The sequence below is a fragment of the Urocampus carinirostris genome, chromosome 10 (assembly GCF_059441175.1).
Source record: "Urocampus carinirostris isolate Australia breed hairy pipefish chromosome 10, RoL_Ucar_1.0, whole genome shotgun sequence".
Taxonomy (NCBI): domain Eukaryota; kingdom Metazoa; phylum Chordata; class Actinopteri; order Syngnathiformes; family Syngnathidae; genus Urocampus; species Urocampus carinirostris.
The window spans coordinates 33560021-33584366 of record NC_142358.1 but is presented as its reverse complement, the minus strand read 5'-3'; the positions used below and the strand labels follow the sequence as shown (position 1 = coordinate 33584366).

Sequence of the window (24346 nt, the reverse complement as noted above, 5' to 3'; positions counted from 1 at the left end):
TGTGGCTGTTTTCAAAGAATATAATATCAAGAAGCACTGCCAGACGAAACATGCCAACTACAAAATGCTACCTGAAAACTAACTGTGAAAAGGTGAAGCAACTGTAAGCTGTTTTTACAGCACGGCAGCGCTTTTCAGGAGACCCTGCGAGTCAAATGAAAATGCTACTAAGGTGAGCTATAAGGTTGGGCTGAGCACTGCAAACCGTTCAAACAGGGTCAATTAATTAAAGACAGTTCAAAGAACGCCAGGCTGAATAGCCGGCCCTCGAAAATTTTCATCTCACCAAATCTGGCCCGCTTTCTGAAAAGATTGGACACCCCAGCACTCATCCATCGCAAAATATTCCACGCACTGGTGGATTCGAAAAATTTTGTCTTGCAGACTTTTCCCAAGGCCCACTAGCAGGTGACTGACTTTCTAACTTAGAATCTGATTGGCTAAATCACAGGTGTCAAACAGGCAGCCGCGGGCCAGATCAGGCCCGCTGAGGGATTGAATCCGGCCCGCGAGACAACACTCAGAGAAGCGCAAGAGAAAAACAAACTGCAGGTTGAAATATGCCAACTTGATGTTGCCAAAGCCAGGTGCCTCTCACAAAGACACTGTACTTGTATTTATTTCTCTCTCTCTCTTTCTTTTCCACCCCTTTTCTCCCACTCTGTCTCTGTCTCTTTCACTCTCTGTGTCTCTCTTTTTCTCTTCCTTTGTTGCTCTTTGTCTCTTTCTCTCTCTGGGTCTTTCAACCTCTTTTGCTTTAACTTCCTTTTTTCCTTTTCTCTTTTCTCTTTCTCTCTTCATAGCCTTGGCGCTTTCTTTTCTCTTTTCTCTCCTTCTGTCTTTCTGTTTCTCTTTGGATTTCTTTTTTCCTCTCCCTTTATTTTCTCCCTCTCTCACAACTTTTTATCTTTTGTTTCTCACGCGCTCTCCCTCACTCTCTTTTTCTTTCTTTGACCTGCCCTCTATCTTTCTCTTATTTCTTTATCTCTTTTCTTTCTCTTTAATCTACTAGTCCAACCACTGACAGAATGTTTGTTCTATCGTGTGGCCCCTGAGTTAAAATGAATTTGACACCCCTGGGCTAAATCGTCACTGGTATTCTGCTACAGGGCCTGCAGAAATATTTTTGAAGGCCTCTGTCTAGTTATTTGAGCGTGGCAACAAGTATTGGCTGAAATGTAATGAAATTATTTTTAAAAAAGCACACATCTGGAAGAAGCACAACCAGGTGAAAAAAAAAGATTGGAATTATTTAACAAGTATCCATTGCCAAAATGTAATCAAAATCACATCATTAAGATGTTTTTTGTGCTAGCAGCCCTCCACTGCAGACATTGCTTCTTCAGAATGCATTGTTTCGGGGAAAAAATTGGAATATACCCATGCAATGTATAGATTTTATGCAAGAAGCATGGAATATTTTCTGACATTTTATATCTTTTGTGTTATGTTTTGAAATTTGTGATTAGCAAATAAGAGAGAGAGAGAGAGGGAAAGGGAGAGCGAGAGAAGCCCTCCCCCTCAAGTATTCCACTCTCTCCCCATTAGGGGGGACGAGGAGATGGGCGAGGTCGCAGAGTCTGGAATGAATCAAGGGGGGAGGGGGACGGCCTAGGCTTGCAGACACCCCCTCCATCCGTCTCTCGCGAACCAATCCGGATCCAGATGGGACCCTGCGTGGATGTGGTGAAGCAAAAGGGGCGGGGCTCCGCGGCCGCGTTTGACAGCTGCAAAAATAGAAAATGTATCGCGCATAGAAGATGAGGGGAAGCATGCTGCTTCCATGCGCTCTCCCGGAGAATGGACAAGTGAAGGAATAATTCTTTTTGCAGGGGATTTATTACTTGCAATTGTTTTGGAGAAGTTGAACTATGCAGCGCGCCTTCTCGTTCCCGGTTGCGGTGGAGCGCAGCCGGACTAAGGAGCGCTTGGAAGCCAGTTTGGCTGGCTTGTGCGAGCTGGAGCTGCGCAAGCAGCGTCAGGAGGGGCTTGTTCTAGGGGCCCTTGCGTTGGGGGACCCTCGACCAGCGCATGAGCTCCCTACTGCAGGGGACGCGTCCTGGTTCAGCTGTTGGGGCCAAGAGAACCTGACACTGAGGCGCCAGCTGGTAAGAACTTTGAGTATGTATTGTATTCATGTGTTTTTGCTCTGTTTGGATTCTCAGGAGTCCCAAAAATGCTCCATCTCTCTTTTTCCTACTTCAATTATCCTCTTTTTGACTTTTACTTTTGCCTTTGGTGCAGAATGAGACATTTCTGAGAGGGGTGGAGGAAAAAAGTTACTCAACTTGATTAATAGGCTCTCTGTTCGCTGGGTCTGGAGGTTTATGCCTGTGGGCGAGCAGATCAGGGGGTGGAGCAGCCGCCGTTTGGAGCCCAGGCCGACTATTTAATGGCCCATTGTTCCCCCCCATCATACACTTTTGTGCCTTTTATTGCTTTTACAAGCGAGCTCTTATTGCGGCTTTCTCCACATCATAAAGACATGACTGGGTTTCAGTTGTTCGCTTGTGGACCATGTCTTTATGTCAGAATTGATGGGGTGTTCCAAGTGGATTAACAAGATTTAAAAGTGGGAGACACGAGTTTAACAGCAGGGGTGAGGATTATATTTTTTTTCCGCCAACTTTTATGCACCACTGAGCATGTACAGTAGTGGTCGGCAATCACGGGCTACAGACCGGTACCAGGGCGTGAGTCATTTGGTTCCGGGCCGCATAGAGGGAAAAAAAGCCTTATATTTTGCCTGTAGGGTGTTAATTCGTGAATACCCACAGTATTTTAACCCAAAAAAATCTTAAAGTTTGAGTGAACAATATACAAGTGTTTTACAGTGGTATATCACTGACCTCTTTTGTTCTGCATTGTATGCAACGGGAATCGAACCTGCATCACGGCAGTGAGGGCGCCAAATAATGACCACCTGGCTTCTAGAATTATAGATGACGAAGAATAAGGCATCTTATTTGATCTCATCACACTACTTTTACTCACAATGCCACGTACAATGTTGTAATGGAGCATTATGGGCAGGAGTTGAGCCAATACAACATAGTGCAATGTAGTACTGTGAGTAAAAATAGTGTGATGATGACTTAAGATCAAATTCATTTTCTAATGTCATATACTTCCCCAGTGGTCAAGTGCTGTGGTTCTCAACTGGTCTGACATCAGGAGCCCCCATCCCACCCTAAAACAATCCGTCACCCCAAATGTATTGAATTAAAGGATTTAGTAGTTCAAACCAGGGATAGAAGAATATATTCACATAAAAAAGACAAAGTACAATGACAATATTCCATTTAATGCCTAATTAGCTACATTTTATAATGAAATCCAAAACGCTTCACTTTGTCTTCAATATAATAATATCCATATTTCATGCATTCTCTGCTGTATTTGCAATTAAACATGCTCAACATGTGTAAAAAACTTTATTGGTTGTTTTCTGTGGTTATAAATGTTGGGTCTTCACTCTCATTTGCAGGGAATTATTGCGATATACCGTTAAGGAGTTTAAATGACCAATGTTATTTTTGCTTTCCTTAGCATTATTTTGCCAAGGCATAGGCCCGCGGCCCACTTTTGGGTCCTGACCCATTAGTTCAGAATCACTGGTCTTGTGTGTACACAATGGATTTTGGCTTATTATTACTCACAAAAGTACTTACGTGGGCAGCACGGCGGCGCAGTGGTTAGCGCGAGTGTGGCACAGTTCTAAGGTCATAAGATCGAACTTTACTGTGTGGAGTTTGCATGTTCTCCCCGTGCTTGCGTGGGTTTCCTTCAGGCACTCCGGTTTCCTCCCACATTCCAAAAACATGCATGTCAGGTTAATTGGTCGGTCCAAATTGTCCCCTAGGTGGGAATGAGTCTGTCACTGTGTTCCTTGCAATTAGCTGGAAACCAGTTCAGGGTGTCCCCTGCCCACTGCCTGTAGATGGCTGGGATGGGCTCCAGCACCCCCGCGTCCCTATTGAGGAGAAGCGGTGCTGATAATGGATGGATGATTTCTAAGGTTCTTATTGGGCCAGGCCCCAAGAATATAATATATAAAAACGGTCAGTGGTACAGATTAAGGTTGCCGACCACTTATGTACAGTATTCATAAAATGCTGTGGGAAGAGTTACATTCATTGTTATTGTTTCTGATAGGGGCCAGCCAACTGTTCATGAACCATGAAACAAAAAGACCATTAATGAAATGAATTAGGGTGAATGAGAAATTAAATCAACAGCCCCATCCGCACACCTCCTCCCCCTTGACGCGGGCCCTAACAATAGATGCATGTGGACCAGAATACTAATGATGCCAGCTGAGAGGACGGTGGCCCTTGAAGTGATCGCTTATATCGTAAAGTCCACCTGAGCACCACTGACGCCTCTCATCCTGTTCTGGGTCGAGGGCAGTTGGAGACTCAGGTGGCATCCGAAAAAAGGCAGGTGACACCCTGGATTGGTCACCGATCCGTCACAGGGCAAATAACTGGTGGAGACCGAAAGTGACTGATATTGATGGCAGCCAGGCATATTTTTCAGTAAATTATTTGTGTATAACGGATCTAGGTTCTTGGATCCCTTGATGACCTGCGTCGATGCAAATACAAGTTTTTAAAAATGGTTGTAATATTATTCGAGTGCTTGAATGGGAAATTATCAGTCTTCATACTTTGTGGTACAAGTGTTCAAACTGCAGCTCAGGAGGGGCCATTTCCAGCCCATTGTCCATTTTTGGGAGTCAGAAAATGATTTTTTGTTTCAGGAAGATGAAAAAAAAACTATTGTTCCTCAGAGAAAGAATTTTAGAGATTTATTTTAGTATATGAACGTCAGGATATGTAAAATTAAACATTTTGATTAAGGGCTAATTTTGATCATGAACGAAACCAAATCAAATTAGACACGTTTTTTTTTTTAACACAACAGGGAAACAAATAAGTATTTTTTTAAAAGCATTACTTTTTTTTCCTTTTTGAAATAATATACTTTTTTACTTTTTAAATTCCAAACCATCCTCGTACTGTTTACTATAAAAACAGATGAGTGAAGAAGAAAAATACAAATTTTAGTGATTGAGTGGATTAATCCATTATTTGCGTTGATTTTATCTGACTTCCTGGGTTGTTTTGAATTCCAAAAATAAAATTGGGCTTCCTAGAAAAGGATAAATTGGTCATTTGGTTTGAATAACAAAAAATATATTCTTATGTGATGTATAATAATTTATAACAGTATATAATTTCAAGGAGCAGCACGGCGCCTGAGTGGTTAGTGCGTCTGCGACACAGTTCTGAGGTCTTGGGATCAAAACCAGCTCATAGCCTTACTTTGCAGAGTTTGCATGTTCTCTTTGTGCTTGCGTAGGTTTCCTCCAAGCACTCCGGTTTCCTCCCACATTCCAAAAACATGCATGTCATGTAAATTGGCCGGTCTAAATTTTCCCTAGGTGTGAATAAGCGAGTGAGTTGTCTGTCTCTGTGTGCCCCGCAACTGGCTAGCAACCAGTTCAGGGTGTCCCATGCCCACTGCCCGAAGACAGCTGGGATGGGCTCCAGCACCCCCGCGACCCTACTGAGGATAAGCGGCGCAGATGATGAATGGATGTATATCATAGAGAAATAACAAAAAATAGTAATGTATTTTTTGAAACAATTCAAAAATTGGGTCACTTTTTTGAAAAATTCAAAAGACTATTCTTTTTATTGTGTGAAGAAAAGGAAACAAGAAAGCTCTGGATCTGACTTTTTTTTTTTTTCATTTTATTTTTTATCCAAATTGGGTTATTTTGTGCCAAAGTGATATGACAATTGGTCCACCCTAAAGAGGGTGGGTGGGGGAAGCTGACTGTTGGATAAATGAACAAAAAAAAAAAGGAAAAACTAGTATATGTATTCACAAGTATACCTCGCACCCTTCAATTTTGGCCCCTGTCACTTTGGGGGCCCTCCAAATCTCCACAAACCTCAAAAGGATGTTGGCGGTTGTAGGAACGCAGAAAATTTGCCAGGGACACATAATACTCATCTGTTGTTTTGAGAGTACAGCCCACGTTAATAGACTCATTTTAAGATTTTGATGTTAAATATGTCTTTCCTGCAAGTAAAAACAGAAATAGGGGGGGGGGGATTAATAGTTTCCATTGGCCACATGTTTGTACATCATTGTACTGCTTTTTTTGTGCAATATTGAATAATTTTTTTTCGTGCCCTGCTCAAATAAAAAGACAAAAAAACATCGGAGAATTTAACCATTTAAAAGAATGTTAGAGAATAATGATACAGTAAAATACTAAAATATTATTTAGAAATGGTCTGTACTAGTATCAGTAATTGGTAAAAATGACAATTAAGATGGGTGGCACGGCGGCTGAGTGGTTAGCGCGTCTGCAGAATAGTTCTGAGGTCATGGGATCAAATCCAGCTACCAGCCTTCCACAGCGGATTTTGCATATTCTCCCCTTGCTTGTGCTGGTTTTCTCCGAGCACTCGGTTTCCTACCACATTCCAAAAACATGCATGTCAGGTTAATTGGCCAGTTCAAATTGAACGCAAATTGTTTTGTAAAAATGTTTCTAAAACCGTAAAACAACTAATACAACTATTTCTCTTTCAATTTAACTCATCATATGATGTTCTCAGGAGTTTTGTTTTTTTACCTGACAACCACAAAAAACTTGTCCAGATTCCGAGTGGTCATGTTTTTTATTCAGTGTTGAGACAAGAGTAATGCGTTACAAAGGAACTTATTGATGAAACGCAATTACTTTTCTCTGTAACCGGTACTGTAATGCATTATCGATTACATCATGGAACTTAATCGTTGTTACAACATGGTGCGTCATTACTCTCCTTTTTAAAAGCAGATCATCAAATATAATGTATTTGGTTCTCTCACTATGCTTCTCAAGCTACAAAGTAATATAAAACTCTCAACAATGCTGATTACAAAAATCCTGATAGGTGGACGTGTTTATATCCTCCGACAAAATAATACTGAATACAGTCACAGTCATGCTGCATCAAGCACAGAGTGAGGGTACATGTCAAGTCAAGTCAAGTCAAATGTATTTATATAGCCCTTAATCACAAAAATGTCTCAAAGGACTGCACAGGATTACAGTTACAAAATTACACAATTACCTGATCTTAAACTAGCAAACCAGCATGCGAGCAAGGAAAAACTCAAAAACCTCAGTGTGAGGAGAAAAGAGAAACCTTGAGAAAGGACCTCACATGTGGTAATCCCCCTTCCAGGATTGAACAGGGTGAATTACAATTAGCATTACTGTACACAGAATAGTAAACACTAGGTAAGATGTTGAAAATGTCCGGAAAGAGCATGACATCAACGACGACGCCAGCTGGTAAATGCAGGGGTTGACATGCTGCAGGTCAGACCCCGGTCCGCTGACCCATCCCAAATCATCCTTCTCCTTCGTATCAGCCAGGCAGGCCTCAGAAAAAGACAGGACAAAACAGAATACGAGGTGGGCATCAATCATATGCTTTGGAATAGAAGTGTGTCTTAAGCCTCAATTTAAAAACTTCCGTTGAGGTTGCAGATCTTATCTCCAGAGGCAGGGCATTCCACAACACCGGGGCCCGGATGGAGAACGCTCTCGAGCCCGCAGACTTCTTGGCTCTCGGAATCACAAGTAGACCGGCATTTTCCGAGCGCAGACTCCGTGCAGGAACATAGGGGGAAATCAAATCAGAGAGATAAGAGGGTGCAAGCCCATGCAAACATTTATATGTTAATAAGAGAACCTTAAAGTCACATCTTAAGTGGACTGGGAGCCAGTGCAAGTTGGCCAATACAGGTACATAAATTCTCCCTACTGATATTCTTGTATTTTCACTACCGTATATACTCACATCACATCAAAGCTGTATTTTCAACTGAAATCAGTATTTTCAGTTGTGTGTCATCAGAAGGGAGTAGTAGGCAGTGAGGGGGAGGGGGTGTGGCTTATTCTGGAACAACAAAATCAATAAAACAAACGTGAGTACAGAATTTATGTTAAAAGTGAGCTGATTTTTGGTCATATTATTTTAAAATGATTGTAAAATTTGTGCGTGGAAAAAAAAAGAAAATGTCTTAATATTACAAAGAACTGCAGAATGAAGTCTGAGTGGTTTCAAGACAAAAGATAACATTGATATGGAGTGTCTCAGCAAAGTGTTTATTTCCTGACTCTCAATTACTCAATTACTTTTTTTCAGTAACACTGCTCCCATGTCATTAGACTCGAGGTTCTTCTATGAATGCTGTGGTTTTTGAGTTTTTCCTTCCCTGCCTGTTGGTTAAAGATCAGGAGATCGTGTGATTGTAACCTGTGCAGTCCGTTGAGACATTTTGTGATTTAGGGCTATACAAATAAATGTAATTTGACCAGATCTCCTCTTATATATTCATATGTATATGTAACAAGGGATGCCCCACCCTTCAACCCTACTTAGCCAAGTCAAATACTTGTCTTCATCATCAAGGTCTCTGCAGGCGACACATGCCTTTCTCCCAGGAGGGACAGAGGCAGGGGGTTGAAGGACAAAGTGGCTGGGGCGGAGGCGGGGGTATTTCCTGTTTTCATTTTTCAGCCAACATATGTAGATCGATGTCTATTAACTATTATGCCCACTGGAGTGTGCGAGTTCTCTCTCGAGGAACGTCCCTATGGAATAGATGACAGTAGGATTGTGGGTGTAGGGACCAAGCTCTTTGCATTTTTAGGGGGGTGACGAGGGGCATGCTGTATGTTTGTACACCCCCTTGGGATGAGGCCAAACGCTGCTGCTGGTGGACAGCGTGAGGTGTTGACAGGGTTGTGATGGCAGACAGCAGCTGGTGAAGCATGGAGAGTTGACATCCCGTCTTACTCACTGTTATTGTCACGCAGACGCTTGGTCGCTCCAGTCTGGGAGCAACGGACATCAGCCCGAATAGCAATCGTTTGTTTCATTAGTCAATGCTCTCTCACACATAACCTTATAAGGTATTGGTGCAGATGCAGTAAAATTTATGTCTTTATAAGGAATGGATCGCCTGCTTTCTATGGGAGAGGGGTTGCTTTCATCTTTGTGTGGTGACAATTGGTATTTTAGGGACATTTCAGGCGGAAAGCAAATATCATTAATGTAAAACGCTTGGCTGAAAACTGAAAATGAAACATCCCCTTAAGGATTCTCGATAAATGAAGTCATAATATGTTGCACTGATTTGCTAAAAGGGTACACTAAAATTGATGAATAGTCATATCATGTCAAGTCATGTTTATTTGTATATCCTTTAATCACAGGGAGTCTCAAATAGCTGCACAGACCACAGACTATTGAAAACTACAGACTATTGTTACACCATCCCCTGATCTAAAACTTACATGAGGGCAAGGAAAAACTCAAAATCCTCAACATGAGGAAATAATTAACCTTTCTAAAGGGACCGCACATGAGGTAATCCCCCTTCCAGGATGACCAGGCTGAAATGGATGTTGCATTAAAAAAATTGCAGGGCACACAGGGACAGACAATTCACTCGCTCATTCACACATAGGGACAATTTGGACCGGCCAATCCACCTGAAATGCATGTCTTTGGAATGTGGGAGGAAACCCGAGTGCCTGGAGGAAACCCACGCAAGCACTGGGAGAACATACAAACTCCGCACAGTAAGGCTGGTAGCTGGATTTGAACCCACACGGTAGCTGGATTTGAACCCACGACCTCAGGACTGTGCCGCACACGCGCTAACCACTGCCGTGAATTATATACAAACAAAATGAGTTCCAAACATTTGTCATGCCCACTTTTTACTCATCATGTCATTGTAAAAAGTACCGATCTGCAGCCACCTAAAGGACAAAATATCAGGCTGCTGATAACTGAGACCACCCGGATACTCAACAACAGTGTTCTTTTTGGCAAGAACGAACTTGTAATTAAATATAAGAAAAAGAATAATTTTATGCGGGACACAATTGAACATCTCAAACAATGTAAGAGTTTACGGATTAAAAGCTGAACTGTGCATAATTAGCGCTTGATGTTTATATTATATAGATGTTGCAAGGGCATCAACAGACAATACACGGACATGATCAACATAAAGTATAGGTAATAAGAGAATGTCCAGTTGACAGCTTCTTGCCCGAAAATATTGAGCTATGTAGCAGGTTCTATACGATGGCGTATATCAGGCCCGAGTGCTGGGACAATGGCTCAGAATGCATGCATCTTGCAACTGTTAGGGTCATCTTTCTCACTCAAGGACAAGAAAACAAGAGTATTAGGTCAACAACACTCATAAGCTATAGAATATAAGTGTGTCTTGAGAGAAGTTTCAAACACTTGCACTGAGGTTGCAGGTCATATCTTAGAGGGCAGATCTGTCTTTAGCATCAAGGTCCGAATGGAGATCGCTCTCGAACATGCAGATTTATTTTTGGCTCTTGGAATCACTACTAGACTAGATAAGTCAAGTTCATGAGTTAAGCATAAATGGTGTTTGTTTTGTTATTTCCAATATGATTGGTTGACAGACTTGGGCACTATGTACAGAAAGTGGAGGTTTCTATGGGAAGCTGATAAAGGCAAAAATCTCAATTTGGCCCAAAAAACAGTGAGTTATGCACTCATGTTATTATTATGATGATATCATATCATTTTTATACCATTTTTGTTTGGCTTGCTGGATTAAAAAGGCTGACGGGCATACGTGGCTGTAAGTGGTCAATAGTTTGCCTAGCTCTGTACTAGATAAATTGCATTTCTTCTTGCACAGGAGACAACTCTGTTTTTTTTTTCTTTCTTTTTCTTTCTTGATAAGATAAGAGGACATTATTCATTCTGTCTAAGGGGATTGGTGTGTTGTTTGCTACTTAAATTGAGCCCGAGGAAAGTGCACAAAAAGCCAAGTCATCACATTGCACTCATATTTGCCCACGTTTGTCGAGCTGTCACATATGTCACTTACAGGAGAGCATTTTGGCACTTTACAACCTCCCATGACCTCCCTCGTGTCTTTGATTAGCAGCTGTCTGTAGCATGCTAGCGAACAACATTCACAGAAGTTTTGTCCACACGATTGAGTAATTCAATCCAAGGATGTGTGTTTAAAGAAATAAGTCTTAACCTGCAGTGAAAAACGAGCGCAATAAGGGTCACGTTTGAACATACTAGCAAGGGACTGCTAGGCAGTCGGGAATTTGCGGCCATGTTGCTAAGCGACGTACAAACATGTTGTGTTTACATTTAGAAGCGGAATGCAGCATCTCATGCATCATCAACAACATCCAACCAGGCGCATCTTTTTGCCACGTCACGTGCCTCAAGTCCAGCTAGCGTGGCGAGCATCCAACTTCTCTCATAGTTCAAGCATGGCTTCTATTTGTCTTGGATCTTGAAATTGGGATCTGATGTTGTCTCCATCCTGTCTGTGCCTCGAGTAGCTTTTTGTGCACCGTTTTGAGTTGACCTGTTTTCTTACCAGATTAAGAACGTCGATTTTATTTGTTTAGTTCTTTTCATGCCTAGAAGTTTATAAAGTTGTCCATCATTGTTGATAAGTCAATTTAGTAGACACTCAAAATAAGATGGGAAGAAATCTATGCATTTAAAACTTGCAAAGAGAACAGGAGAGTGAGTGTTTGGATAAGATATTCCAATCTGTTCTTAAAGCCCTCGCCTGAGCCGTTTTTATTAGATCTCCTATCTTACAAAAGCAGATCCGCTCTTAAGGGTGTGGATATCAAAGAGCAGCAGAACGATAGAGACAATGATGTAAAATCGTTATAATATTTAAAACAAAAATCATAATAATAATAGCAAAATTATCAAACTGGTACCTAATGCAGCCTCTTTTGCAGGTGTTCTATATTTAAAAAAGAATAAAAGGGGAAAAAACACAATTACTTTACAAAATAAAGGTAATTGGTGATGTCTCATCAAATCTAAACTTGTTTTTTGATACCAACAAAATGGTCAATAATTGATTAACAATTTGTAAAAATTTGTACTTGCATGTTTGAGCTGGCCATGCATCCATTATCTGCACCACTTATCCTCAGTAGGGTCGCAGGGGTGCTGGAGCCCATCCCAGCTATATTCGGGCAGTGGGCAGGGGACACCCTGAACCTGCTGCCAGCTAGTCGCAGGGCACACAGAGACAGACACCCTTTCACTGTCTCATTCACACCTAGGGACAATTTGGACAGGCGAGTAAACCTGACATGCATGAATCTGGAATGTGGGAGGAGACCGGAGTGCCCGGAAGAAACCCACGCAGGTATGGGATGAACATGCAAACTCCACACGGAGAGGCTACGGCAGCTGGACTTGAACCCTGAACCTCTGCACCGTGGGGCTGCGTGCTAACCATCCAACCGCCGTGTGGGCTGGCCAATAATTGCACAATTTCTAAAACCGTGAACCTTGCCCAATTCTGGCTTTTGAAGTTGGGAGAAGATCGGCAAAATGTTTGATTTTGATTCAACACACAATATAAACAATCAGTGTTTTGTCATTTAAAATGAAACAAATGGTAACTTTTGTCACGACCAGAACAGAATTAGGACCAAGATGCACAATGTTAACCACAAGTTCATTGAGGGAAAGAGGAATGGCAGTGCCCGCTACCCAGTATTCGCTGGACGCGGGAAGTGGTTCTTCCGGAGTGGGAGATGGCGGTGTCAAGGACGGAAAAAACAGGTCGATAGCCGGGACAGGAGCGCATAAACGTGGTCGGGATCAAAAACAGGTCATAAGCCGGGACGGGAGAGCAAACGTGGTCGGGGTCAAAAAACAGGTTGTAGCCGGAGACAAACGGGGAAGTCAGGGACAGACGGGTGAAAAACAGGTGCAAAAGCGGGACCGACGGGAGTCAGAGTCAAAGTGCTTGCCTTGTAGAAACAGAGATTCGCTGACGGACTGACAACAGGCGAGTGAAAGGGCTGAGCTTAAAAAGGACAGGGAACCAATCAGTTAGCCCGCAGCGGCTGGCGTCAAACGAGCGGGCACAGGTGATACTAATCAGTCATCATGACAACTTTCCTGTAACTGTTGGGACAAATTTGGAACCCAAAGTTTAAATAAACAGGTAATCTCATGAAAATACCTGGTGATTAATTTTAAAATTGATTGCAGTCCGTTGTTGCACCTTTTACCAGACACGTAAATACAAATGTGTCGATCACATGTTGCCAACCTGGACTCCGGTGTTGAAGCATTTTAGTGCATGATCAAAAAAGGATCTGGAATGCATTATGTTTCCAAAGAAGTTTTATCTTTTATGGTTGGCCAAATTTTACATACATTTTTAGAGACTATAATTCCACCCTGTTTTTCATTGCATGGACAAGTCTGCCTGGTCCACTCCAGAAACTGCCCTTCCACCTCTATGGGTGTGTTAGTGCGTGGCCTCCCACAGCCTTGTCTGATTTAATTATAGAGGACCCAGGAGTGTGTCTGTCTCATTGGTCCATTCCGTAGATGTTTATGTCCTGGTGATGAACCGCTAGCTGGTTTATGATCTCAGCCTCACTCAGCACAAGCAGTGTTTTTTGTTTCTATGGTACTATCCTAATATTACTTTCACCCTTTTCCCAACCCTCATCATTGACACGAAGATAAATTAGTGTCAATGTTGTCGTGGATTGGTCACTGAGGTCACAATACAGTATGTGGATGCTTTATTGTGAGGTGAGACAGTTTGACTGGTTGTCATGCTTTCGTCCCCATCCCCCAACATCTTAGTGCTGAGGATGCCGTAAAAGTGTAATAATAGAATGCAAACAGTGTGATGAAAGCGGTGGGAGAGCATCAATAATGGAGAACCATCGCACGGTGGCATGCTAAAAGCCCTTTACGTGAAATTTGTTGCAGGAGCACTATTTCAAACAGTGTGAAGCATAAGCCTGCTTTTAACACACAAAATTGGTAGCAGTGTTAAGGAACACAATCAATGGTGTGAAACTGCAATATTGATTCATTGATTTCAAATGCTTTTCATTGCAAAACCACACCCCCGTCCCTCTTTCGCCGTCTGTCTTCAGGTCCCTAGCACACAGAAACATATTGATAGAGGGATGCGTACAGCTTTGTTTGGACCGAGACAATACGCGTCCTTGTTGAGACAAAAGCAATGACAGTGTTTGTGGGGGGTGACAAGGCTATTGGGGAAGCTGAGGTTAGCGTGGGTCAATTGACCCTAAGCGGTGTTTACATCGCGGGTCTGCTTTAGACAAAAGAAGTGAACGTCCGTTTACGCTTTCACATTATGAGACAGGAATACCATCGTGATTCCAGATGATGCTGACGTTGCACAACCTTTATTCACTTATGTCGAATCACATGGGTGCAGAGGTCTGAGGAGGGACATTGTTGCTGGAAAAATAAAACTTCTGTGTGTTGTTGCAGGTTAGCAGTAAAACACGGCTTGGATTGCTTGATTAGTTTTCCAAAAAGTTTGTTATAGGGTTTGTGGTTTGTAATTATCTGTCAATTACTATCTACTATCTACTGTTTGGATCAGGGGTATCACTAGTTGGGTACAACTGAGGTGCCCGCGGACCTGTTCTAAAAATAGCTCACCAGTGTTAGATCATTGTAATATTCTAGTAAAATTATTCTTTTAGCGATTGACTGAGTCTATTTAACCCTACTTCCAATAATCAACCTGGTAATAACATAGCAGCAACACGAAAAGTAGTTATTTGAGAGATGCAGATCCAACTGGGGGCCCTTTGCACCAATAAGTGACAAAAAGGTTGGAGAACCATGGTATAGATAGTTACCTATCTAAGGATAGATGGATTGATAGATCGATTGATTGGTAGAGCGATATATAGAACGATAGATCAATAAAACGTTGGATGGATGGATAGATAAATGGATAGATTTTCATCCTAGTGGACACTGTAACCGTTGTCTGACTGGCATATGAAAACACTGTGTAATGAGGGGGGAGGGACTAGCACACAACGAGTTACCCAAGTAAGCCCACCAAAATCTAAACAAATGCCTTCTGTTTTTTGTGATCACTGAGAATTTTTTTGGGGAGGGGGGATTTTTTGTAAAGAAGGCTAGGGTTGATCTAAGGTCAGGGTGGGAATTTTTTAATCCACGGGCAAATCGTACGGAGACATTCCTGGGTCAATCCAGAGCCGTAGTGAATGCTTTGATAATGGACAGTTTTTAAATGATATTTCCACAACTATAAAAAAGGTTTAACACAGTTTATTTGACATTGCTAACAAGTAGTTATACTGAGTGGTGTGCATGGACAGACATTCGATAGTGTTTAAGCCTATCCACTCTGCCCTTCTCCTGGAATACTAATCAAGCAGTTTATCTACAATCTACAATGACTGGAAAACTGACAAAAACATTAGGGAGTTTTTTTTATTTAAATATGAAACTAAAAAGTAAATTTCACGAGTCACTATTGATATTTTATATTGAATTTATACTAGCGTAGTAAATATTTTTGTTTTTGCTTTTATACCTAGGACAGGGGCTTATGTTTACTTAATAATTAACACGTGTGCTTAAATTTGTTGTCCATCCTGTTATTGTGACGTAACTGCTACCCCAACACATAAATTATTACTATTATCCATCTTTGTTTCCACTATAGACTAAAATAATGGATGATTGCAGAGACATTCTTTACACCTATTGTGCTTAGTATTTATCATCTCGTGCGTGGAGTTGGATTTTGTCAAGTTGGACTTGTCCACGGTGTTTGTCATGATTACCGATTCACAGCACCTGCGACTGCTTAATTGGCGCCAACAGCCTGGACATCTGATTGGCTGATGCACTCTTTTTAAACCCCCAGATCGTTATGCGAATTGTTGCCACCAGCTCAGTAAGCCCTTACGTCCGGCTCTGTTCCCGCCCTGCTTTTCTCTGCCTGATCTTTGTTGCTTAACCTGTTTCCGGACCTGACTTTGCCCCGTTCTGCCTGCCCGTTACCCTATCGGTTTTGCCCCGTTACCTGCCTGCCTCCTGTTGCCGACCACGTTTCCGAACTTGACACCGCCTTTGCTCTCCAGTCCCAGCCAGCGACTTGTAATTCCCGCCTGTCTTCGATCCTCCTCGCTAGACACGGAAGTGCCACTTCCGCATCGCCCGCTCCTCTTGTCCGTCAGCCATCGGATTGTGGAAGAAAGCCCTACTCTCACTCTTTAGTAATAAAAACTGAGAAAACGAGCGCCATTGGGTCCTGTGTCCCTTTCTGGTCTGTTAGAGTGTTGCAATCTTAATGTATTTTTATTATGTACAGTGATTTTTTTTTTAAAGGGGCAGCGTGCATTATTTAGCACCCCCCCCCCCTGTCTCACGAAAAGCAATATATATATCTATATAAAAAAGCAAAAATAAAGGAAATATATATATATTAAAAAATACTCATAAGGCAAGTACTTTTTATTTATTTCATCAGTACATAACATCAGGCTCACCCAGAGGGACCTGATATAACTGTCCGCCGTCTTGCTGCTAAAGGTACCTTCAAAAATCCAAAACATTTTGAAAGGATAGGCAAAAAAATGGGTAGAAAATGTTGGTTTTGGTCACTTTGAGTCAACGCAGTTTGTATTGTTCCTTGTGCTTTTTAGCACTGGCTTCCGGTAGCATTACACACTACAGCGACATCTCATGGTCAAATAATACTCTCTGTTTCTTTAACTGTGCAACATTTAAGGTAGATAAGAATGGGAAATCTCCTATATCCTAATATTTTTCCTACAAATTCCTACAAAATTAGTGCAGGAACAGGCGTTGTGTGTGTTATCATCCGTGACAGTTTGCTGTGTCACATGTTCTTACCATGTTAGACCCACTCCGGTGCGTCCATTTTCACATGTACTTCAATAATTCACGTTCCATCTAACTGCCTCCTGTGTACTATAAGTGTGCTTGCTTTGCAAAGTTCACTGAAGCGCGAAACATGCTACACTTCACTGATCTCATCTTGTGACTAAACACAACAGAAAAATGTTGTTATGACTTATTAGTTGCATTAATCTTCTTTGAGGGTGATGGTGGTCTCCACATGTGGTCTGCCACCATCTTTTGACGTCCCACAAACAACAAAGAGTGTGTTTGTGTTGCAGAGTGCTCTTCAGAGTTCGCCATGGGGTCTGGTCCAAGCGCTGGAGCAGCAAGTGGGAGAACTGCGTATCGACACGGAACTTCTTGACGGTCCTCAAGGAGACATAGGTGAAAGTCTGCTTTTTCTGGTGTGCGTTACAGAAGCCTAATATGCTAATGTTGGTATATTCTTCATACTGTGCATGTGCATATAATTAATTATATTGATCCTCGTTTGAAAATGGACTTGTACAAAATTAAGTTCTCCCAAAAAAATCTAGATTTTACAAAATGATTATTATTATGTTTAAATGATTTTTCAACCCAGCCATATTCTTCTGCTCTATATTATAGTATTTATATAACTCTTATTTTTACAATATACTGTCATAGTTAAGGGCTTCAAAAATGTTAAATATATCGTAATGTAGTGTAATTTCACACAAACTTTAAACAGAACCCCTTGAAAGTTGATGTCAGGAATCGGCAAGTTAGTACTTAGTATCAGCAACCCGTAATTGGAAATTCTAAGAATAGAAAATTACCTTTATTTTGAGGAAAAACGTTTTATTTGCAGCAGAAAGAAAGTCAGAACACTGTTGGCAAATATTTTTGCTTATTTAACTATTATTATTCTTGTTTTACCATATTTTAAGGTTTATTTCTGAATACATTTATAGATACAATTAAAATGAGCTTAATGATCTGGTGTGACAAATGTGTTAGTTAATATATATATATATATATATATATATATATATATATATATATATATATATATATATATATACTATTTAATTGGTTACATTTTACCTGTATAAGATTACTGAAAATGTTCAGAATTATCTATTAGGGTATTTTATTATCTGTCAGCCCATAGTAAAAATGTGGTAGCTTATCTACAATAATTGTTGTTATTGTTATTATTTTTAATCCCCAGGTGGTCCGCTTTTGAAAGATGTGCATTGTTTCTTTTCATACTTATGCAACTCAATTTTCAATGTTTGGTTTAAACATTCAGTATACAGTATACTGTATCTCACTATTTACAGGTGAAAAGGTGTATAAAGTGCTGCTTTTATTGGGAGATCAAAAACTGCTTACAGATGTTCACATGTGCTGTTTTTTGTGGATTTTTCACATTTTCTGCTGGATACTCTTTAGACAAATTTCTTCTGCGGCCACCGCACAAGCTGAGTTTCCATGGCCATGAAATAAGCTCCTCTTCCCTCACACAAGCTGTACTTCTTTCTAGGTTTGTTTGAGTCAAGTGAAGGTCAGTCGCCTAAAGGGAGAACTTGTTCCACAGAGGCCGCAGAGATGGTCTCTTCCTGGCCGCACACCATCGAAAGGCCCAAGTCTGTGGGTAAGAAAATAAACACACATGGAGCTCTTTTTGCGTTTCCTGTTCCACGTGGACATCATTATATGGCTTCTGTCGATAACTAACCACCCGGTGTGCCTTTCTCCTTTATGCATGCGCTGTTACATTTTTGTGTACAACATGCCTCTGTCGTGCTGGAACTGTTATTGTTTTTGTTTTATTGTTTTTTTTTTTAAAACAATAGTGTAAAGGGAGGGTCATTGCCATTCCTCTGTAAACTATGTACAGCAATTTACAAATTAACTCAGTTAAAAATTATCCTTTTTAAAAAAAACTTATTTGGGACAAAAATATTACAATTGTATCAGTATTCAAAGTCTTGATTGACAGTTGCTATTGGGATAAATAAACAGCACACTTATTGACAAAATTGCTAATGTTTCTGAATTTTTGAGAGGTGTATTTCTTATTATTTCTATTTATATGTATGATATTATGTTAATTTTTGATTTTTATTATTATACTTAGATGTTAAAGATTGGATTTTTTGTGTGTTTTTTTTTTTTGCTATTTATTTCCCTTTCATTTTCTTTGTTATTGTATGTGTGTGTCTTGCTGTCGGTCACCACTCTTGAGGGATATGACCAAGGTAGATAGCTAGATAGATAGATAGATAAAGATTGGATAGATTGAGGAATGAAATTGTTAGAGACAGAACTGGAGTAGTAGTGGAACTGAGCATGGAGAGGTTGGATGAAGAGCGAATTCTGAAAAGGATCTACAGAGCAGAAGTAAATGGAAGGAGACAAAGAGGAAGGCCGCAACTGACGTGGATGGATGGTGTTATGAGGGCGGCAGTAGCTCAGGAGGTAGAGCGATCGTTTTAGGATTAAGGGATCCCAGTTCGAATCCCGGCTTGTCCGTGTTACATGCCGAAGTGTCCTTGGGTAAGACACTGAACCCCCAATACCCCCAATAAGCAGGTTAGCGCCTTACATGGCTGCACAGATCACGGCCGCTATTGGGAATTGTGAAGCACAATGTAAAGCGCTATATAAATGCAGATCATTTTCATTTCATTTCATGAGTGCACCGGAGGAAAGAGGTCTAAATATAGTGGAAGCTAGAGCTCTTGTTGGTGATAGGAATGAGTGGAGAGGTGTTGTGAAAGGATAGTAAGATGTTTGGACGCGTTCTAAGGGATGGGCAGGACAATTATATGATGCGGCAGGGGTAAACCAGTGAAAGCTGTCAGGCCCTGCTGTTGAACAGATGTCACCCTGACCCCAGTGATATGGCCGCTTTCATGTGTCCCGTTTCATCCGGAGGGACAAAAGCATGACCAACTTGGGTGCCGAGGTGCCTAACTTGTTTGGGTGTTTGGGCATTTTGATTGGCCATGGTCCAAAAAAAATTCTGTGTGTTTTTTGCTCCTTTTTCCATTTTTTATTTTCTTTGTTTTTGTATGTGTTTGTCTTACTGTCGGTCACCCCTCTCGAGGGATATGACCAAGATAGATAGATAGACTGGAATATGATTTTGTCAATAAGTGTGCTGTTTATTTATCCTGATAGATAGATGGATAGAAGTTAAAGTTTTAAAGCAAACATTTTCTTTTAAGAGCTACAGAAAAAAGGCCACCTTTGATTTTTATTTTTTAATAGCTGACTAGGGTTAGTGTAGCATTTCACAAAATGTGTAGGTCATCAAAAATCTGGAAACGAATTGGAAAATATTCTTAACTGACTATTCACAGAATCCATCAGAGCAACCCGTTTTATTCTTATTCTAATCATTAGTTCTAATTTGAGCAATTACGGTGAACCCTCATTTATCTCGGAGGTTAGGTTCTAAAATCAAGCTGTGATAGGTGTAATTTGTGGAGTAGCAACATTTTATTATTTTATTATCATACAATTAAATATTCTATTATACACGGAAACCAAAGAATAACCCTTTTTCTGTAGGCTCAATAATTTGTTAAATAAAACTATTAACTATTTTAGGAGAAATACCGCCAGCCGACTCCACTCACACATTCTGACTTAAACGACTACAATTCAAAGCAATTTATTCCATTACACAGTCAAATTATAGTAACCCAGGAGCCCTAGCCAATCAGAATGCAGACATTATGCACAATGGCAAAGCTGTAAAGTAACAAAACTGTGACAAGTAAACCAAGTTACAGCGAGGGATTACTGTAGTTACAAATCAATCATGAACTATATTTAAAATATGAACTTAAACAGTGCAGTCAGTGAAAGTAAATATTATAGTTGTAAAAAACATGTCTTCAGTGAAGAAAAATAAAATATTATAATAAATACGGTGCATCTTTGCAATTTTTTAAAAGCATGTGCCTAGTTTTTTTTCTCATTACTTTTAACGTGAACCTTTGAAAAATATTTAAAGGGACCGTGTGTATTCTTTTTTGCCTCCTAGTGGTGAATATTATTTTAAATCAATATTGATTTGAATATTAAGCAAAAATACATGAACAATAATATAAACGTGCATTTTTTTAAAATACTTGTTGGTCAAAATTTCTATATTTATTTTACATAACATAATGCTCACTTACAGGAAGCTGAAATTATTGTTTGTCATCTTGCTGCTGCAGGTAGTGGACTTTAAGTTATGGCCTCCTCGAGAGCAATAATATATATTAACATTACTTTTTTTGCTTGAGGTTTGTTGAATTTTTGGAGAGTAGACATGGTTGAAAGATGAAATAAAAACAAAATGTATAATGATAATAATAATAAGAAAAAGGTTTTGCCGTCTGCTCTAGCCACAGTTTATTATTTTAGTACAGTCCGTGGTTGAGTCTTGGCTGCAATCTGAAAGTCTCTTATTCTTTAATTTTTATGTTTTTTGTTTGCTTTTTTAACAAAGGTTCCTCGTCTAATACTCTGTTCACTTTTCTTCCATTAGGAGACCCCCTCATGTCCAACGGGGATTCAGACATAACTCCCCCCCGGAGCGACCTGCCCCGCTCATTCTCTGCCCCCCACCCGCCTCTGGAGGGTATCCTGGAGGAAATTGCACCGGCGGATTCCTGGATGTTGGAGCCTGGTCAAGACCAGCTGGCAGAGAAGGATTACCAGCAAGCTGTAAGAGTGGAGGGCTATATTCTTCATCTTGTTCAGCGGCACACCCTTTTGCCCCGGCCATGCCAGCCTCGCACTACTCTCAGCCCAGATCCGCTGTACGGCCTCACCCCCCTACACAGGAAAAGCCCCACTCTTCCAGAACAACACGCAAGCCCTCAAGTTGACCTTTTGTCCAACCCGAAGAACCTTAATCAGGGTTGTGACCTTCCGGAGGGTGAGTCCTGCGGAGGAGAGGCCCCATCCTTGGAAGAAGAGCGTTATTTCATGCGGCCCTACCCCCAGTGTAAGCCACACTCGCCGACCGGGAGGCTTCCATCACCTCTGCCCTTCTTGGACCCCAATGCTGGGGTGCATAACCTTTGTTGCGAACCCTCCACCCCCCAGCATTGTCCGCAGCCTCCAATCCATCACAAGCACAATCTCGTAAGCGCTCAATACATCCCGGGCCACGCCCCAATGCGCTCCCCGAGACACTTCACCCCGGCGCAGTCCAAAAACCGCCAAGCCTCTCCTGACCATCACAAGTCCAGAAACTCACGGAAGTCCCACAACGAAAAACAGAAGTCTAAAAAGTCGAGCGGCAAAGCTGGTCGATCCCAATCGGAGAACAGTCTCCTCAACCAGCGAGTGCTGCCGGAGCGCAGGTACAGCACTACCGAAAGGCACCAAGGTCAGGCTCAAGGACAAGTCACAAAGGGTCACAATCATGAAAAATCCAACCGACGTTGGTGTTCCAACCTAGAGCTCAGCCAAGATGAAGGGGAGAACCACACCGAGCAAGGCCACAAGAGGGCGCCTCGAAAATCTCGTCACGCTCACGGCGCTCACCACCACCATCATCATCACCAACACCACCATCATCCTCAACCACCGCAGCCTTCTCACCGCTGGCACCCAGACTTTCAGCAAAGGGCACCCCAGGGCGAGGAAGTTTTCGCGGGCCCGGCCCCTGCAGAGTCCTCCTCCAGCATGAGCGAAGTGTACTCGCCCGCATCCAGCTCGCTCTCAAGCGACTCAGACGAAAGCGGCGGGTTGGTATGGCCCCAACAGCTACCGCCTCGTTTGGCCAACACGTCCTCCTCTTCCTCGCCTTCCGCACAGGCCTCGGCCACCGAACCGCCCGCCCAGCCCAAGGCCTTCGTCAAAATCAAAGCCTCCCATGCCCTCAAAAAGAAGATTTTACGATTCCGCTCAGGATCCCTCAAAGTCATGACTACAGTGTAAATGAGTTCCCGGACAAAACCGTGGCGATCGGTTCGTCCTTTACCGGCATCATTCGCCACGGGTTAACTAAAGCAGGGGTTCGACAACATATAGCTCGAGAGCCAGATATAGCTCTCATCATGACTCAAGAGATGAAATCAAGGCTATAGAAATCTTCTCTGTTCAACCTTAATGTGAGTAAACCGGAAGCAACACGGAAAGCCAATGTTGGTCCAAAATATATAGGGCAAAGTTTCAATGACAATTTACACTCACAGTAAAGATTTGTACATCTGTAAAAAATCCTTTATATGGAAGGCTTTTAAACAATCTGTGTTCACTGTTAATGATGAAAACCCATAGAACTGTAGTAACTGTAAACACCTGAAAACGCTAGCCAAGCACCCACAGCAATTTGATTTGGTGAGCTGTAAGGATCTTTGCACACATAACGCATCTGTACATCTGTGTTCTAGTTGTTTTCAGTATTTTGTGACACCTTTACAAAAGCAATCTGCTCACACCTTGTTTTTCATTTGCAACAAAAATGAGCCTCAACAATCTTTGGAGGGATACAAATTTTAAGTGGTATCTTTGTTGATATGGGACTGGGGCTCTGGCATTGTTATCATTTCAGACATCTTATCCAATCATCAAACGTCACAGTGGAATAAAAAGTGCTGAAGGATTAGCTTTTGTCTTGGAAGCAGGTTTGGTGGTTTTCTTGAATTTTGTCTTAAATACATGGTGTGGCTTTTAAAAAAATCAAAATATTTTGTTTCCATGGCTCTTTGAGTCTAAAAGGTTCCGACCCCTGAATTAAAGGTTGACGTGTCGCGTTTTATTACGGCAAGCATCCGCATCAAAAGTGATGGCGTCCCCTAAGTGACATAATTAACAATATGCCAAATGACAGAATGTTGACGAGGGATTCATTGTTGCTATGGAGCTGATGTCCAAAGGAATTACTATTTGTGGCTTTTCATTCATGCTTCATTAATTCCTGTGAAACTAAAATTGTGACAATTTAAAACGCTGTGCTCAGGTCTGATGTTAACTTGTCATTGTAGCAAATAAGCGGGACAAGAAACAGTACACTGTAAGACTTTTGTGGCCCAAAAACTCAATCGGTGAAAAATGAAACATTATCCAAAAATTTAAAACGTTGGTTGAAAGACGACCTAAAATTTTAGGTTGTCCAAAAGGGACAATGTGTGTTGTCTTAGAATCTTCTAGTGATAAATAAAACCTAATTTGCTAAAAAATAAAAACAACAATATTGATTTAAATAAAGAGCAAAAATGCAATAACTTATATAAAATTGCACTTCTAAAAACTGTTGAGAAATGTGCTTTTTTCTTTTCTTTCAAAAGATGAACCTTACCTACAAGGAGCTCACAGAGTAGTCTGGCATCTTGCTGTTACGGGTACCTGAAAACAAAAACAAATAGTAATAAAAAATGAGAATACTGTCAGGGCCAGAACGGAAACAGGACCCAATTGCGTTACTTTTCTCACAAGTTTTATTAAAGGAAAGAGTAAGGGCTGCGCCCACGATCCGGTGTTTGTTAGGCGCGGGAAGCAAGTCGCTCTCGTACTCGGATTGTGATCCGAAC

The 24346-nt window shown here is 41.3% G+C and overlaps 1 protein-coding gene across 1 annotated transcript; it reads left to right on the top strand.

Moving 5' to 3' along the window:
* The first annotated feature begins 1578 nt into the window (after positions 1 to 1578).
* On the top strand, positions 1579 to 24346 carry LOC148358804 (dapper homolog 3-like). The gene is made up of 4 exons (XM_088345568.1): positions 1579 to 2108; positions 17111 to 17216; positions 18343 to 18453; positions 21349 to 24346. Exons 1-4 carry the CDS (start codon positions 1872 to 1874, stop codon positions 22749 to 22751), a joined length of 1857 nt encoding a protein of 618 aa, XP_088201694.1. The 5' UTR covers positions 1579 to 1871; the 3' UTR covers positions 22752 to 24346.